The sequence below is a fragment of the Choloepus didactylus genome, chromosome 18 (genome assembly GCF_015220235.1).
Source record: "Choloepus didactylus isolate mChoDid1 chromosome 18, mChoDid1.pri, whole genome shotgun sequence".
In the NCBI taxonomy this organism is placed as follows: Eukaryota; Metazoa; Chordata; class Mammalia; order Pilosa; family Megalonychidae; genus Choloepus; species Choloepus didactylus.
The window spans coordinates 36810994-36827744 of NC_051324.1; the positions used below are offsets into that span (position 1 = coordinate 36810994).

At 40.6% G+C, this 16751-nt stretch overlaps 1 protein-coding gene and 1 pseudogene across 10 annotated transcripts in view; one reads left to right on the forward strand and one right to left on the reverse strand.

Annotated features, from left to right (window-relative positions):
• Positions 1-16751, forward strand: part of TRIM37 (tripartite motif containing 37) — a 230264-nt gene that overhangs the window by 65369 nt on the left and 148144 nt on the right. For all 10 annotated transcript variants that reach the window (XR_005212803.1, XM_037810100.1, XM_037810101.1 and 7 more), the window contains exons 10-11: positions 14727-14777; positions 15746-15827. Coding sequence is in view for 9 of the 10 variants with exons in the window: in XM_037810100.1 (XP_037666028.1) it covers positions 14727-14777; positions 15746-15827 (133 nt within the window). In the remaining variant the exon portion in view is untranslated. The remainder of the gene's footprint in view (positions 1-14726; positions 14778-15745; positions 15828-16751) is intronic.
• LOC119513772 lies at positions 917-10203 on the reverse strand (annotated as a pseudogene).

Here is a 16751-nt window from a genome sequence, read left to right on the forward strand (position 1 = left end):
GTGGCCCCGCCCATTCAGGGTGGGCCTTGATTGGTGGAGCTATATAAATGAGCTGACTCAAAGAGAGGAACTGAGTGTAGCTGGGAGTGATGTTTTGAAGAGGAGCAAGCTTGCTAGAGAGGAACGTCCTGGGAGAAAGCCGTTTTGAGGCAGGAGCTTTGGAGCAGATGCCAGCTGCCTTCCTAGCTAGTAGAAGTTTTCCAGACGCCATTGGCCATTCTCCGGTGAAGGTACCTGATTGCTTGGACGCTTTGTGGCCTTGAGACTGTAACTGTGTAGTGAAATAAACCCCCATTTTATAAAAGCGTATCCATCTCTGGTGTTTTGCATTCTGCAGCATTAGCAAACTAAAACACCATCCATTACCAAAGCTTTTTCATCACCCAAAACAGAAATCCTGACCCATTAAGTAGTAACTCTCCATTCCTCCTTACCCCAACTCCTGGTAACTTCTAGTCTACTTTCTGTCTCTATGAATTTGTTTATTGTAGGTATTTCGTATAAGTGGACCTATAAAGTATTTGTCCTTTTGGGTCTGTCTTATTTCACTTAGCATGATGTTTTCAAGGTTCATGCATCTTGTAATATATATCAGAACTTCATTCCTTATTGTGACTGTATAGACTACATTTTGTTTATCCATTTATCTCTTGATGAATACCTGGGTTGTTTCTACCTTCTGGCTATTGTGAATAATGCTGCTATGAATCCAATTCTGTTTCTTTTAAAGGAATGATGAGAGCTTTGTTAGCAGATAGGCCAATGATTGGGCAGGGAACATGTGGGCAGGCAAGCATAGGTCAGGCAGATAGGCAGGTAGCAAGCAGGTAGATATAGTTGGGGATGCCCTGTGAGGAATGTGACATCCCTCCAGCAGCTGCCTGCTGGGCCCTGGGTCTGTGCCTTAGAACTCAGCTTAGAACTCTTTGTCTACCAGGCAAAAAGCTGGCCTGTCTGTGTCAGACATCACCATAGACCAAAGGCTGGTCCCTGTTTGTAGCTGAATTTCCTTTAGTACAGATATAGAAGTAGTCTTAGCAAGTTTGTGAATCCGATCAGTGAGACTGAGCAAGAATGGATGTTTCATGGTGCCCTCTGTGGAAATGCAGTTGTGACCCTCATACTGTAGCAGCTTGGTGAGCAGATCACCGCTGTTATTGTTAAGTCAGGATGCATGGCTCAAACGGCCTTGGCTTGGTCCTTGGGGTAGTTGTATATCTTGTATTCTTCTTTGGATAGGATGCCTGGCCATGTCTCCTCAGTTGGGGTTCCCAAGATATGGAATATGAAATGTAATTATTCCTCCACTGTGTGGCATGGAAAGAGGGGCCAGCCTGTGGCTATCTCATAGAAGATGCAACCAATGCCCCACGTCAGTCTCTGTAATATAATCTGTGGTTCTGATCAGAATGTTGGGGGCTAGTACCACAGTGTCATCACCTCATGAGAGTGTGTGTTCGTTGGGATTGACTTGGCCTGGGCAAGACCAAAGTCAGCCAGCTTGAGGTCTCCCCTCTCCTTGAGCAGTTCCAGGGCTCAAGGTCTCAGTGTAACCCTTCTGCTTGTAGCAGTAGACCAGGCCATGGAGCAGTTTCATGTTGTACGTATTGTTGATGTTCCCACAGTCATCTAGTACTACTTCAGTCCTTGTCCAGGTACTCATAGACAAGGATGAGGGACATCTCCATGTAGATAATGTTGTGTAGTATGTTGATGTTGATGTCCTTGAGTGAGAACACCTTCCTTGATTTCTTTGAGTGCCTCAAGGTTGTCTATTAGCTTGGTTTTGCTTTTATAGAGAGTGGCATATATGACTTTGCCCAGCTTTCCCAGCTTGATGTAGGTCTCCGGCCTCTCAGACAGCCTGATATAGAGGAGGTAGTAGCTGAGGGCCTTGCCAAAGATGGATTCTACTGAGAATCAGCTTCTCAAGGTAGTCCTCAGACAGCTGGATATTAGCTGGTAGTCATAGGTGCTTGTTGATGTCCTCAGTGGAGAACTTGCAGGGCAGATATTTGTGCATGTGCACCTTTGTAAATACATTACAGTGTGACTGAAGCTTGGTCCCTGTCTCCATCAGACCTATTTTCAAGTCCTTGCTTACAATTTCTGGTGCAGAGCTGAGTGGAACCAGTCCAGAGTAAGGTTCCCCAGGGCTAGCACTTGTGGGGTCCTCTCCAGGGACACTGCCTCCACCACCACCACTCTAGTACAGACCTATCGGCTTGGGGGCATCATTGATCTTGTGTACATGTGGATAGCTGTTGATGACCTGTGATAACAGAAATACTTATATCCTGTTGAATGCCTCCTGTAGCACTAATTTGTTACAATGCTATTCATGTCTGAAAAATTATCCCCCAAAAATATACATATGTAGGATTATATCACAGTATCCTTTGATCAATAGATCTGTTTTCTGTGCTCTGAATGTGATAACGTTTCTTAGTAAGTGAGAACTACAGCAGACCGTAATATATTCTTTTGCTTAGTGGACCTTAGCAATCTATACTGTTTAGCCCATTAGATTTCTGTCTCATCATTCTGAGTAAAGTGTGGCATCCCTTGCTATTTATTTTGTGTTGTGTTGAATTGTTTTGACCCTAATGGCTTTTAAAATTTGATAGTAATAAATTTTGACTTAGAGCACAAATAGAACACTAAAGGAAATGTTAAGGACATAAAAATCAGTACACAACTGTGGATTGTCTTTGGACATTATGAAGGATGTTAGGAACAAGGTAGGAGAACCAGTCAACACTTTTATGATTGAAAGTTACGTGAAGTTATAGCCAGAAGTATGCCATGCCTTGAGTGAATTTAAGGACTATACTGGAGCAGCTTAAAAGTTCCCATTAAGTTAATGGTTTCAGGAGGGCTTTGCAGGCACTGTTTCAGTCTTGCTAATTGAGGTTTGTGTATAATGACTTCTGGGAGAGTACATAGTGGAGAGTCTTTAGAGCAGAACTATATGATGGTACTATGAACAGTTGGTTGTACACCGTGGATGATTGTATGGTATGTGAATATATCTCAATAAAACTGAATTAAAAAGAAAAAAAAAGTAAGTTTCATAAGAGCATGCCTCAAGATCCAGTGTTTGACTTAAGTAGGGGGTCCCTGTTTTCACATAGCATGTATTCTATCCAAAATAAACAGTGTCTCACATTATCCTCACTTGGTTGTACAGTCATCATTACTCTCAATTTTAGACAATTATCATAACCCCCATCACCCCATAGCTCTTATACAGCCCCCCCCAATTATTTAGCCCTAGAATTGATGTGGTACTAGTAAAGTATTCCTATTAAATATAGTCCATAGCATGCAATAGGTGGTTTTGCCCACATACCACTCTATTGTTAACTCTTTGTACAAGTGTTATACCTTTGAAGTAGATCATGCAACCACTTGTTTTTATTTCTAGTGCTAATCTGTGAAATACATGACTTTAAATAACCCCTTTCAATAATGTTCGCCTTCAGTATGGCACTGTTACTTATAATTCCATTAACAAACTATAATTACCACTGTCTGTTCCCATACTTTTAAGTTCATCCTCATTAACAGGTTTGTAAATATTAGGTAACCACTCCCCCTTCTCTACCTTCTGTCTGTCTCTAGGTCCGCTATATTCTACACTTTTAACACCTTGATTTTACATTATCTAGGGGATTCATATTAATGAAATCATACAGTTTCTCTCCTTTTGTGTCAGACTTACTTCACTCAGCATTATGTCCTCAGAGTTCATCCATGTCACATGTTTCAGGACCTCATTCCTCCTTTTGTTTGTTTGTTTGTTTGTTTAGAAGTTTAACTCAATTTAAAGTGATTCATACATTTTACGTGGGACACACTGTGGACACTGTGCTAAGTTCCCAAAGGAATAAACTTTGTGCTGATGGTAGCAGCTCATGAAGCAGAAATACTTCCTTTATGCAATGTTATAATGGGTAATTTATTTGATCGTTGAAGAAACTCCCACAAACTTCCCTGAAAGGTCTCCCCGGTCACAGCTGAGTCACAACTACACTCTAAGCCATGGATTCTCAAAAGGGATAATATTGCCCCCAAGGAGGCAAAAATTGCTCCTTGGAGTGGTAGGGATTTAAATAAAACTTTTTTTTTTTTTTTCATATAAAGCACAAATATACAGAACATAAATATATAATACATCTTTGGTATGAAAATATTGGGATGGGGGCTGTGCTGGTTTGAATGTAGTGTGTCCCCCAAAACACCATTATCGTTGATGTAATCTTGTGTGGGCAGATGTGTCAGTGTTGATAAGATTGTAATTCTCTGAGTGTTTCCGTGGAGATGCGCTCCACTCAACTGTAGGTGATAACTGTGATTGGATAGTTTCTATGGAGGTGTGGCCCCGCCCATTCAGTATGGACCTTGATTACTTTACTGGAGCACTATGTAAACTCAGACAGAAGGAGTGAGCTTGCTACAGCCAAGAGGGACACTTTGAAGAATGCACATAGCTGAGACAGGAGCTGCAGCTTACAGACATTTTGGAGACGGCCATTGAAAGCAGACTTTTGCTGCAAAGTAACTAAGAGAGTACAAACACCTCAAGAGCAATTGAGAGTAACATTTTGGAGAGAAGCTGAAGCCTAGAGAGGAATGTCCTGGTAGAAAGCCATTTTGAAACCAGAACTCCGGAGCAGACGCCAGCCACGTACCTTCCCAGCTAACAGAGGTTTTCTGGACACCATCGGCCATCCTTTAGTGAAGGTACTCAATTGTTGATGCGTTACCTTCTACATTTTATGGCCTTAAGACTGTAACTGTGTAACCAAATAAACCCCCTTTTATAAAAGCCAGTCCATTTCTGGTGTTTTGCATTCCGGCAGCATTAACAAACTAGAACAGGGTCAAATAAGAAAAATATCTAAAGCAGCTCTTTGGGGAGAGTGATAATGAGAAAAGGGTTGAGAAGCACTACTCTGAGCGAGACAAATATTTGGAGGGTGTATTTTCATGTTTAGTACAGGCTAAAGATTTATCCCTACATCACTGAGGGTGGGATGGCTCTAACAGTGAGGAGGGAGTAGGTCCTGGAGAGGTAACTAATGGAATCTGTTCAACCTTCTACTTTTTTTTCCTCCATAAATTTAAGAAATACTGGTTATGATGCTGGTGTAGTAATAACAACAGTACTTCATATGAATGTAACACTTGCCATATGTCAGACATTCTTCCATTTGCTTTAGGTAGATAACTTCTTCAATCTTCAAAATATCTGATGAGGTAGGTGATATCATCCCCATTTTGCAGATGAGGAAACTAAGGTACAGAATTTCAGTGTCCTACCTAAAATCCCACAGTGAGCTGGGATTTCTGCATAGATACCCTGGCTGCAAGTGCATGTTTTCAACCACTGTGTCATGTAAACATGAGAAAGAAATTTGCAGAATATACTATAAAAAAAGAAATGTAGACAGTATGGGTTACAGAGAATTAAGATTTACAGAATCCATCCTATGGAAGCACCTCATTGAAGCATATCAGGAATATGGAGGAGAGGGTTGACTTTATTCCTGAGCATCACTGTTCACAGCTTTCTTAAAATTAATCAGGTTTGTCCTTTGAGTAACTGTTGCATGTGATCGTTGCATATTTTATATAAATACTGTTTACACTACATGCTTTGCTGACCCTGATTCAATACAAAAGATTGCAGAAAGTACTGTCTTTGCTGAAGAGGCAGTTTAGTAATAGTGGCCTCTCCCATATACAAATGCTGGAAGACAACTTTGAACTTTTCAAGTATTTCCAGTAAAGGATTTATTTGTTATTAATATATTTGTGGAAATTGATAGCTTATGTTACAATAATAAGAGTACACAATTCCTACCGCAGTGATATTGGGTTCTCATTACATGTATAGGATAAACAGCTAAGTGGCAGGCACACATACATACTGAAAATGACAAACTCTTAAGTGCTCGGAGAACATCCACACAAAAAATTGATGCTGTCCTCCTAATTATGCAGATTTTTTCTGGCTTTAAAATGTGTCTTATTCCAGTGAATATGACAACATTCATCAGGTTTGTCTCTTGTGTGAGTTCTTTGAAGTATGACTTCTGACTACAAGCATTCCCACTTTCATTGCATTCATAGGGTTTCTTCTTTATTGCATGCATTCTCTGATGTATTTTAAGGCCTGATTTCCAGGAGATAGTTGTCCCACATTCATTACATTCATAGGTTTTTCTCACCTGTATGAGTTCCCTTATGTACAATGAGGGATGACTTCATAGATTTCCTGCCTTCATTCCTCTCATAAGGTTTTGACCTTACATGGGTTCTTGATGTGCATTGAAGGCTGATTGGGAGATAAAGGTTTCCCTGTATGTGTTATAATCCCCCATTGTGTGAGTTTTCTTGTGTACTCTAATTGCTGAATTATCACTGAAGTTTTTTAAAAATATTCAATGGGTTTTGCTTTGGGTGAGTTCTCTGAAGTCTGATTTTTTTTTGCTGGAAGTTTTTCCTCCTTTAGTTTTTTGAAACTGATTGACCCTATAGCAATCTCTCCCATTTTCATTACCTTCAGATTCATTAAATTCATAATTACTGTTTTCCTCTGGGAGAATTTTCTGTGAGACAATAAGGGTTAATATGTGATGTATTTTTTTTTCAAATTTATTATAAGGATTCTCTTTTGTATGGGCATTCTTCTGTGTAATGAGGGTAGCCTTGTTCACGGAAAACTTTTCGATATTTATTATCTTCAAAAGCTTGCCCCAATATCTGAACTGTCTAATGTTCACTAATTTCCTTCTGATAGCTTAGAACTTTCATTTTTATTATATTCATAAAATTTTTCTTCAGAATAATTTCCCTCTTCTCTAATATTTAAAGAGCCATAACTCATATTCATTAAACTCATCATCCTTCTTTCTTAAAGATTTACAGAGAGGGACCAATGGTATGAGACCTAGGGAAGTAGGCTCTCCAGTGTCACAGTTACAGGGTGGTTTTCTTGAATGTCAATGCCTGGATTGCAAGGTGTTCCTAGATGTTTATCTTCCTCTGAAGCCAATGTATTGTTAGCGGTGAGCAAAATTTTCCACAAATGTTTGTGTTTGTTTTCCTGGCTCTATTCTAAGAGATCATCAAGTTGGCAGTCTTCTGTGAGAGAGTGAAGGGTACTGTATTTTCCTCCTGGCTCCATCACAAACAAAAAAATGTCCCTGGACAAGTCAGTGACCCTTTCAGGACCAATTTGTTTAAAGCTTTCAAATGAATTGGAAGTAGATAACCTTGGAAATCCTTTATGAACCGTCACTCTGGGATTCTGTGAGGTCAGGAAAACATCACAAATGTCACCTGTGGTAAGGGCCAGGTGTGAGAGCAGCACAGAATTTGCAGCGTGGAGAAAGAAGGGATTGGTGCTGTTTCCAGAAAGGTGGAGACAGAATTCCTCATATCTGGCCAGTTGTCTCATACCCCGACATCGCTCTCACAAGCTCCCCAATGAATGGCTTTTCTTGGGCAGCCTGCCCGTGGCTGCCTTAGCTCATGTTGAGGCCCAAACCCTCCACTGTCACCCGGTCTGTGGCAGCTTCTGGTGGTGATGACATCACCAAGTCTGGCTCATTCTGGGCAGGGGTTTGATCAACAACTGCTATGGCTATGCAAATCTAAGGCTGGTTCTTTCTGGGTTCTTCTATGTCTCTATTTCCAACCTCACAAGGACAGGAAGTGCCAGTGTTCCAAGGGAGATGAGATTCGGGTCTGGGAATCAAATTCATTTTAGGGTCACAAACCAGACTGTCTTGGAATATCAGACTTAAAACAGAGAGCCTCTCAGAATAGGAGGGGCCAGGAATCTTAGTCTGACCAAGACACTAAAGAGATACTAGAAATCCCAGAATGTACTTGCCACTTGGCAAGAATCCGTCCAGATTCACTTTGAATTTTATCCCTGGGAATTTAGGGTCAGCTCAGTTAGCTGCAACCCTGGCTCTAAGGCAGGCGCAATACTGGAAAGAGCCCAGATCCCGAGATGAGGGGTAAAGCACACTTGCCTTTGTCTGCCACCTCATTCTTTCTTACTGCTGAATAATAATACTCCATCGTATGTATATACCACATTTTGTTTATCTACTCGTCTGTTGAAAGACACTTGGATTTTTTCCCTCTTTTGGAAATTGTGAATAATGCTGCTATGAACATTGGTGTGCAAATGTCTGTTCATGTCACCGCTTTCAGATTGTCTGGGTATATTGCCAGGTCATAGGGCAACTTGATATTTAGTTTTCTGTGGAACCACCAAAACTGTCTTCCACAGTGACTGTACCATTATACATTCCCACCAGCATTGAGTAAGAGTTTCAGTTGCTCCACATCCTCACCAGCATTTGTAGTTTCCTTTTTGTTTAATGGAAGCATTCCTGTTGGTGTGAGATGATATCTCTTTGTGGTCTGATTTGCATTTCTCTAATAGTGAAGATGAACATTTTTTCATGTGTTTTTTTAGCAATTTGTATTTCCTCTTCAAAAAAATGTCTTTTCATATCTTTTGCCCGTTTTATAATTGCGCTGTTTGTAGTATTTGTCATAGAGTTGTAGGATTTCTTTGTATATATTGGATATCAGTCTCTTATCAGATATATGGTTTCCAAATCTTTTTTCCAATTGATTTGGCTGCCTCTTCAGCTTTTTTGACAAAGTCCTTTGAGGCACAGAAGCTTTTAATTTTGAGGTGTTCCATTTATCTATTTTTTTTTTTCCTTGCTTGTGCTTTGGGTGTAAGGTCTAAGAAGCTGCCTCCTATTACTAGATCTTGAAGATATTTCCCTATATTATCTTGTAGAAGTTTTATGGTACTGGTTCTTATATTTAGATCTTTGATCCACTTGGAGTTAATTTTTGTATAGGGTGTGAGGCAGGGATCCTTTTTCCTAGTGTAATTTGTAGTTTTCTGTTGTCTAGGCATCTGGTTTCCTTGGTTATCCCAATCAGATTTTCCCAGACTACAATGGGTTCAGGTCTCAAAATGGGATTATATTCAGTTTCAGGTTTCCCTGAAGTGTATCTTAGAAGATTGACAGATTTTGCTGTGAGGCCTGTAGCCGCTGTGCTTTTCCTAACCTGCCCAGCAGGTGGCTCCTGTCAGCCTGTTCCTCCCGCTTGGTGTAAGGAGGTGTGGCCCCTTTAGTTGTCAGCTTAGGTAGTTTCTGTTTTGGCTGTTTTCCCCCAGGTCCTGGGGTCTGAGTTCTGAAGGGAGGGTAGGCACTAGAGCTGGGCCCCACCTCCTTCCTCTTAGGGAAGATCCACTTTCTAGGGAGTTATCTTCTGCATTTGAATTGCTCCTTTGTCTCTCTGACTCTGTTATCTCCACCCCTGTCTGGTTGGAGCACTGCAAACTGAAAATGGCTGAGGATCTCTCCACAGAGGCACTCAAGTTGAGAGAGAGAGAAAGGGAAAGAAAGCCCCCTTTCAGAGCCAGTCCATGACCCCCCAGTTTCACCTATCGGTCAGAGAGAGCACCTGGTCTTCTGGGCTCCCTTTCCTGGGGCACAGGCATTTTCTAGCTCTTTAATGTCAGTCATCTCTGAAAGCCTCTGTCTGCTTGTTAGGGGTTTGTCTATGTTTGTAGCTTGTATTGAGCAGTTCACATTTGTTAATTCAAACTCAGTTGGAGCAGGGCTGAGGTATATTCGCTTGCTCTGGGAATGCTTTCTCCTATAGTAAGGTCTTGCAGCTCAGCCTGCCATGAGGTGAGGGGGCTGCTGGTGCAGTTATGCAGTTTTTACTTACAGTGTTATGCCGCGATCTCAGTCATTCCACCCAATCAGGTTGGTGTACATTGTGTGGACAGTCATGATTGTCTCCCAGCAGTTCTAGATTATTTACTAGTTGTTCCTGGTTGTTTATTAGTTGTTCCAGGGGACTAACTAAATTCCACCTGTCTCTTTGCCACCATCTTGACCCTCCTTCCAGGATCTTTTTAGTTTGGTCAACGGTTTCTTTTATTTACATAAGCTTATCTATTTTTTTATTTACTCTTATAAATTCTTCTTTATGCTCTTCTAGGGTTTTCTTGGTGTCCTTTATATCCTGAGCCATGATCTTGTTGTTTATGATTACTTCGTTGAGTAATTGCTCCAGGTTCTGTGTCTTCTCTGGTTTTTTGATGTGGGCGTTGGGGTTATCCATGTCTTCTGGTTTCTTCATATGGTTTAAAATTTTCTGTTTTTTGGTCTCTTGGCATTTGCTTATCTTTTTTTTTTTTTTTTTTTTTTGGCATTTGCTTTTCCTGATAGTGTTCTTTTAGGATATGCAGGCTTATTTCAACAATTATCTATAATTTGACAGAGCTACAGTTTGGTGGAATGCACTTTCCCTGACCTACCAGCAGATGGCGCCCCCCCCCCCGCTTGCCACCTATTACCCTCAAGCCAGTTCTCCCCAACTTCATCTGTGTAGCGAGTGGGGTTCTAAACCTTTTGGAGGTCTAATCAGCGCACCAGTTTTCCGTTTGCAGTTGGGACCTCCGGCCCTGAGGTGGGAGGTTGCTGTGTGCAGTTAGGCAAGGAAGATGGCTTTAAGACCCAGAACTCCCAGCCTTTCCCGTGGCTGCAACTATAATACCCTGGGGCTGTTGCACAAGTCCAGCCCTTCAGCTCAGATTCCCCACAGTCCCTCTCTGGTATGGGCCTACAAATCCCTGGGATTGGTGTAGGGTTCTTCGCACTCTAGTTTGGGACCCTACCTCTTTTTTTTTTTTTTAATTTTATTTTGAAATAAATTCAAAGTTACAGGAATAGTTGCAAAAACAATACAAACCCCATACACAGCATACCCTGACCCCCCTCCCCCGATACCCCGATCCATCAACTTTAACATGCTGTCACACTGCCATTTCTTTCTTTCCCTCCCTCCCTCCCTGTCAGCCATCATCTATTGCTCTTTCTTCTGAACATATGAGAGCAAGCTGCATACATCCTTGAACAAACACTATAATTCACATATACAATTCCCATGAACAAGAACATTCTTTTATGCAATCCCGTTAAGCGCAGCTAAGAAGTTCAAGAAATTCAGCATTGATACAAAGCTTACATTCTATATTTATTTTTTTTTTTCCCTTATGTCCCAACTGTGTCCCTTTGAGCCTCCTGTCCTCCATCTTCAGATCCCATCCAGGATCATCCTTGGCATTCAATTGTCATCTATTTAGACTTTTTTATCTTCTCATTCCACCCCCACCCTAGCATTCCATTAGTGGGATTAATCACATTTAGAATGTTGTAATGCTATCTCCTTCCCACCATCCATTACTAGAAATTTCCCTTCACCTCAAACAGCAACCCTACACTCATTTCTTAACTCCCCATTGCCCCTTCCCTCACTTCTCGGAACCCCTACTCTCCCTTTCATGTCTGTGGTCATATTCTCTGATAATTTCTTTGTGTTTACTGTGGTGCTTAAATTTAACCTCTTAAATCCATAACAATCTTGGTTTTCTTTGACACCAACTTAACTTCAATAGGACCCGTAAACTATGTTCCTATACTCCTCCATTCCCCCGCCTTTATATAGTTCTTGTCATATATTACATATTTTACATTGAGTCCAAAACCACTAATTTGTCATTAAGAGTTTATGTATTTTATGTCCTGTAGGAAGTAAATAGTGGAGTTACAAATTAAAAATTATTGACTTATATTGGTATTCCATTGTGGTCAGAGAATGTGCTTTGAATATATTCAAATTTTTTCTTTTTAATTTATTGAGGCTTGTTTTATGTCCCAGCATATGGTCTATTCTGGAGAAACATCCATGATAACTAGAGAAAAATGTGTTTCCTGGTGATATGGGATGTAAGGTTCTATATATGTCTGTTAAAATTCTCTGTATCTCTCTCTCCTTTCTTTGTTTCTTTGTCAGTAGGGCTCCCTTTAGTATCTGAAGTAGGGCAGGTCTTTTATTGGCAAAGTCTCTCAGCAAAATCTCTCTTGTTTGTGAAGAATTTAAGCTCTCCCTCAATTTTGAAGGAGAGTTTTGCTGGATAAAGTATTCCTGGTTGGAAATTTTTCTCTCTCAGAATTTTAAATATGTCATGCCACTGCCTTCTCACCTCCATGGTGGCCACTGAGTAGTCACTACTTAGTCTTATGTTGTTTCCTTTGTATATGGTGAATTGATTTTCTCTTGCTGCTTTCAGAACTTGCTCCTTCTCTTCAGTATTTGAGAGTCTGATCAGAATATGTCTTGGAGTGGGTTTATTTGGATTTATTCTATTTGGAGTTCACTGGGCATTTATGCTTGGTGTATTTATACTGTGCAGAAGGTTTGGGAAGTTTTCCCCAACAATTTCTTTGCATACTCTTTCTAGACCTTTACCCTTCTCTTCCCCTTCTGGGACACCAGTGAGTCTTAAATTTGGACGTTTTATTTTAGCTATCATATCCCTGAGATCCATTTCAATTTTTTTTTATTCTTTTCTCCATTCTTTCTTTTGTTCTTTCATTTTCTGTTCTGTGGTCTTAGGATGCTGAGTTGTTGTTCAGCTTCCTCAAATCTAGTATTGTGAGTATCCAGAGTCTTTTTAATTTGGTCAGCAGTTTCTTTTATTTCCATAAGATCTACTATTTTTTTATTTACTCTTGCAATTTCTTCTTTATGCTCTTCTAGGGTCTTCTTGATGTCCTTTATATCCTGTGCCATGTTCTTCTTCATGTCCTTTATATCCTGTGCCATGCTCTCATTCTTTGACTGTAGTCCTTTGATTAATTGTGCCAAGTACTGTGTCTCCTCCAGTCATTTGATTTGAATGTTTGGGATTGGGTTCTCCATATCATCTGGTTTTAGCAAATGCTTTAAGATTTTCTGTTGTTTTTGGCCTCTTGGCATTTGCTTTGCTTGATAGCTGTGATCTTCCAGGACCTCTGCAGAGGGAAGTCTGTGCTACGTCATAAGTGTGCGCCTTCCCTCAAGGGAAGCCCCGGGCCGCCAGGCCGTGCAGGGGCGCTCCCAGCCTGATGCAAAAATGGCTGAATGGGGCATCTCAACCCCCCTCCCCCTTTTCGCACGGCTCTGCCTTCCCAGCTCTGGGACAACTAGCTGTGGTTGCACCCAAGGCCACTGTCCACGGCTGATATTGTGGCGTGTGCGGGGTGCTGTGGGATACACTCCCGTCAGATTGTGTTTCCTGGCATGGCTCTGGGCTGTGGGTATGGCCCCGGGCAGGAGTGTCGCTAGCATGCTGGGAAGCCAGCTGCAAGTGGTGCGGTTTCTTTCTTCTTTTGGCTCTCCCCTCAGTCCCTCTGGCCCTGGGACAATCAGCAGCAGGTGTGGGGAGGGCTATCCTCCACTCCAGACACCAAGGTGTTGGCTACAGCCCGCTCCTGCAGTGCTTCACTGCACGGTTCTCACTACCTTATCTGCAGCCACTCCTAGGTTTTTTGTTTTTTTTTTTTTTTAAAAAAGAACTAGTCCATCTTCAAACGCCAACCCGCAGTTTCCCCATACCGCAGCGTGGCCGTAGGACTTCCAGCCGGCTTACTCACTTGTTTCAGAATGCGGACTCCCAGTTTCACCAAGTGCATGGTCCCTGTGGAATTATCAGACCTTGTCCAGCTGGTGCATCATTGGAAGTGGTATTCTGGGTCACTTTCTGGTTTTTGTCTAGTATTTTTCACGGAGTTGTTTTTTTGCCCTGTCTCACCTAGCTGCCATCTTAGGTTCTCCAGGACCCTACCTCTTAAGCTGTGCACTCCGTGGTCCTCCGCGGAGGAAGACTGCGCGATATCACAGGCGAGTGGAATCCCCACAGGGAGCTCTCGGCTGTGGTGCTGTGAAGGGATATGTCCTAGCCCACTGAAAAGATGGGCTGTACAGGGCATGGTAGCTTCCCACTTCTGAGGTCCTTCACCTGCTACAGTGGCCTATTCCTGGCTCCAGGACAATTAACTGTGGGTGTGCAAAAGGCTGTCAACCCTTGCCAGATGCTGAGGCCGGTGCCCGGGGCTTGGAAGGCACTCCCCACCGTGCTTGACTGCGAGGCTCTCACTGCTGGATCCTCAGCTGTCCTCCGGGTTTTCAAACTAACCCACCTCCAAATGCAGATCCCTGGTTTCTCTACACTGTGGCCTCCAAGCGCCGTTTCCCCAGCAGCTCACTCACTCACTCAGTTCAGAACGCAGTCAATCAGTTTCACCATGTGCGCAGTCACTGTGGATGTAGCGGACTCTGTCCAGCCAGTAGAACCCTGGAACTGCTATTCTGGAACACTTTCTGTCTTTCATCTAGTATTTTTCATGGAGGACTATTTTCCTCTGTCTCTCATAATCTGCCATTTTGGATCCCTTCACCCTGCCTATATATTGCAGAGGTCATTCTCTGACCACTCATACCCTGGAGCCACTGTCATGGTCGTTTTTTGTTTTTTGCTTTTTCTTCAGTTATTCCACCAGAGACGAGTTTGCTCTGCCTTTCCTTTTCCCTGTCTTGTTTATTGAAAAACTATTTTATAAAGTATTTGTGTTCCCATTTTATTGTAAACTTTTGAGTCAACTTTTGATGGTTTTATGAATTCATTTGATTTACTGTTGTATATAATAGCGATTAAAAATATTTCTTAAAGATTTAATTTAATAAAGTTTTAAAGATATTACGGACTTACTGTATTTTTTAACTAAATAAATTTTAAATTGAATAAGCTAACTAATATTTCACTTTTTACTTCTTTCTAGTGAATTAGTACCGTGTTATGATTCAGCTACTTTTGTGTTAGAGAATTTCAGGTAAGAGTTTTTGACAACTACTGGCGTTTTGTATGTATACACAAGGAAAAGAAAAGAAAGTATTGTTCTTGGTGTATAGAGATCTAATGAACTGTTTAAGTGAGTTTAGTACTTGTATAAGAAGTGAGTTTTCTACTGTAATCATTGAGGTCATTTGTTTGGATTTTAGTTTAATTTTAGCACTGATTGCTTCTCTAGTCTGGGAAAAGGAAACTACTGTTTTAAAGAAGAGAGTCTACTTGTCTTTTGCTAACATAGGGTTGAGGATGAGGAGGGATGGGGTTATAGAAAATTGATGAGTTCTCTTACCTATACCTCAGAAGTAAAATTGGAAAGAAGAAATCCACTGGAATCCATTGATCTCAGCTCAGAGTCAGGAAGTGGAGAACTAAGAATATAAGGTCTTGCCTTGAGGAGAGAAACTCCAAGTAGTTGATGAGAATGAGGCCAAAATGCAAGAATTTATACCACTCCCCATTTAATTTGTTTTTTTCTACAGGATAATTTTGTGGTTGTAATAGTCTCTCGAGAGATTTTCCCCAGATGTATTAAGGATTACTACGTTTTGTTTTTCTGTATTAAAAGAAAGATAGTTATAGTTAAGAGATGTGAGGAAGAAATATGATATTTTTTAGAAATAGTGAAAGACTGCTTGTTGAAGCAGTAATTAAATTCAGGACACTTAGTTATACTTTCCCTCTCCTTTTGAATGTCCCAATTTTGAAATTTTTCTTTTCTGAAACTTAAAAGGTATTGCTCAATATTTTAGTATCATTAAATTTGCTTTTATTTCAGATTTAAATATATCTAAACTTTTATAGTAGATTCTTGATTGTTCAGTCACCTTCATTTACCTCTGCAGGGCTTCAGATAGGTAACATAAATAAAGTGGTTGGATTATGTTTTTGCATTTTTGCATTTCATAGGGATTTTGATCTTGGGATTTGGCTGGTTTTCTTTTTCTTTAGCACTTTGCGACAGAGAGCAGATCCTGTTTACAGTCCACCTCTTCAAGTTTCAGGACTTTGCTGGAGGTTAAAAGTTTACCCAGTAAGTGTTTCATATTTCTAATAAAATTTGAAGCCAAGATTTTTCTTCAGGTGTTATAAAGCATACCTTTTTAATGGAGTAAGGAGTTAATGTGATGATCTTAATATTTCTTTGTAGGCTATATGACTAAATGTACAAAGAATGAGTTAAGTATGAACAGTATGAACCTGACAGTTCATGAGTTTTAATTTTGAGTTCTAGAAAGATGTTACAGAAAGTCTTGCAAAACTAATGTATGCTGATTATATCCTCTTGGCGCATTGCAATATGTTCCTTTGTTCTCTGTATTTCCTGCATTTTGGCTGCTGGGTCCAGTGGCATGATGAGACTCATATTCAATTTCCGTGGCAAGAATATAAGCAGTAGTATGTTCTTTTATCACATGATATCTAGTTGATCCCTTTTCATGATACTAGCAGCTATTGATGCTCATTGCCTAGATTTTTTAATTCCTTGGGAGTTGCAAAGTATTGGTGTTCTCATTTTATCATTTCTTTTTCAATTAGTAGTTGAAATACTCTTATAAAGAGGTGATTCTCTTCATCTGTTTTTTAGCCAAGGTTACAGTTCAGTATAGCAGAGTGAGGATAAAGGCTTGTTTTTTTTTGTTTTTTTTTGTTTTTTTTAATTTTTATTTATTTTTTCTTGTTCTCTAAAAATGTTTATTTAAAAAAAATATATATCATTATAAATGCATGAATTTAGACATATTTAATGGCTGTAGGAGTCTCTTCAAGTTGGCTCCTGAGTCCTTTTGCTGTGATTTTAGTAGTTTTTGTTAGCTTTTTTGCCATCTTGTGTGATGAGATCTTGCAGGTTCATCTTACACATTTCCTACCCCAGACTTAGAATCACCCATTTTGTCCAAGGAGTCCTGATTCCTTTTAGTGGGAAATTGTGTTTTAAGACCAAACTGGGCACTAA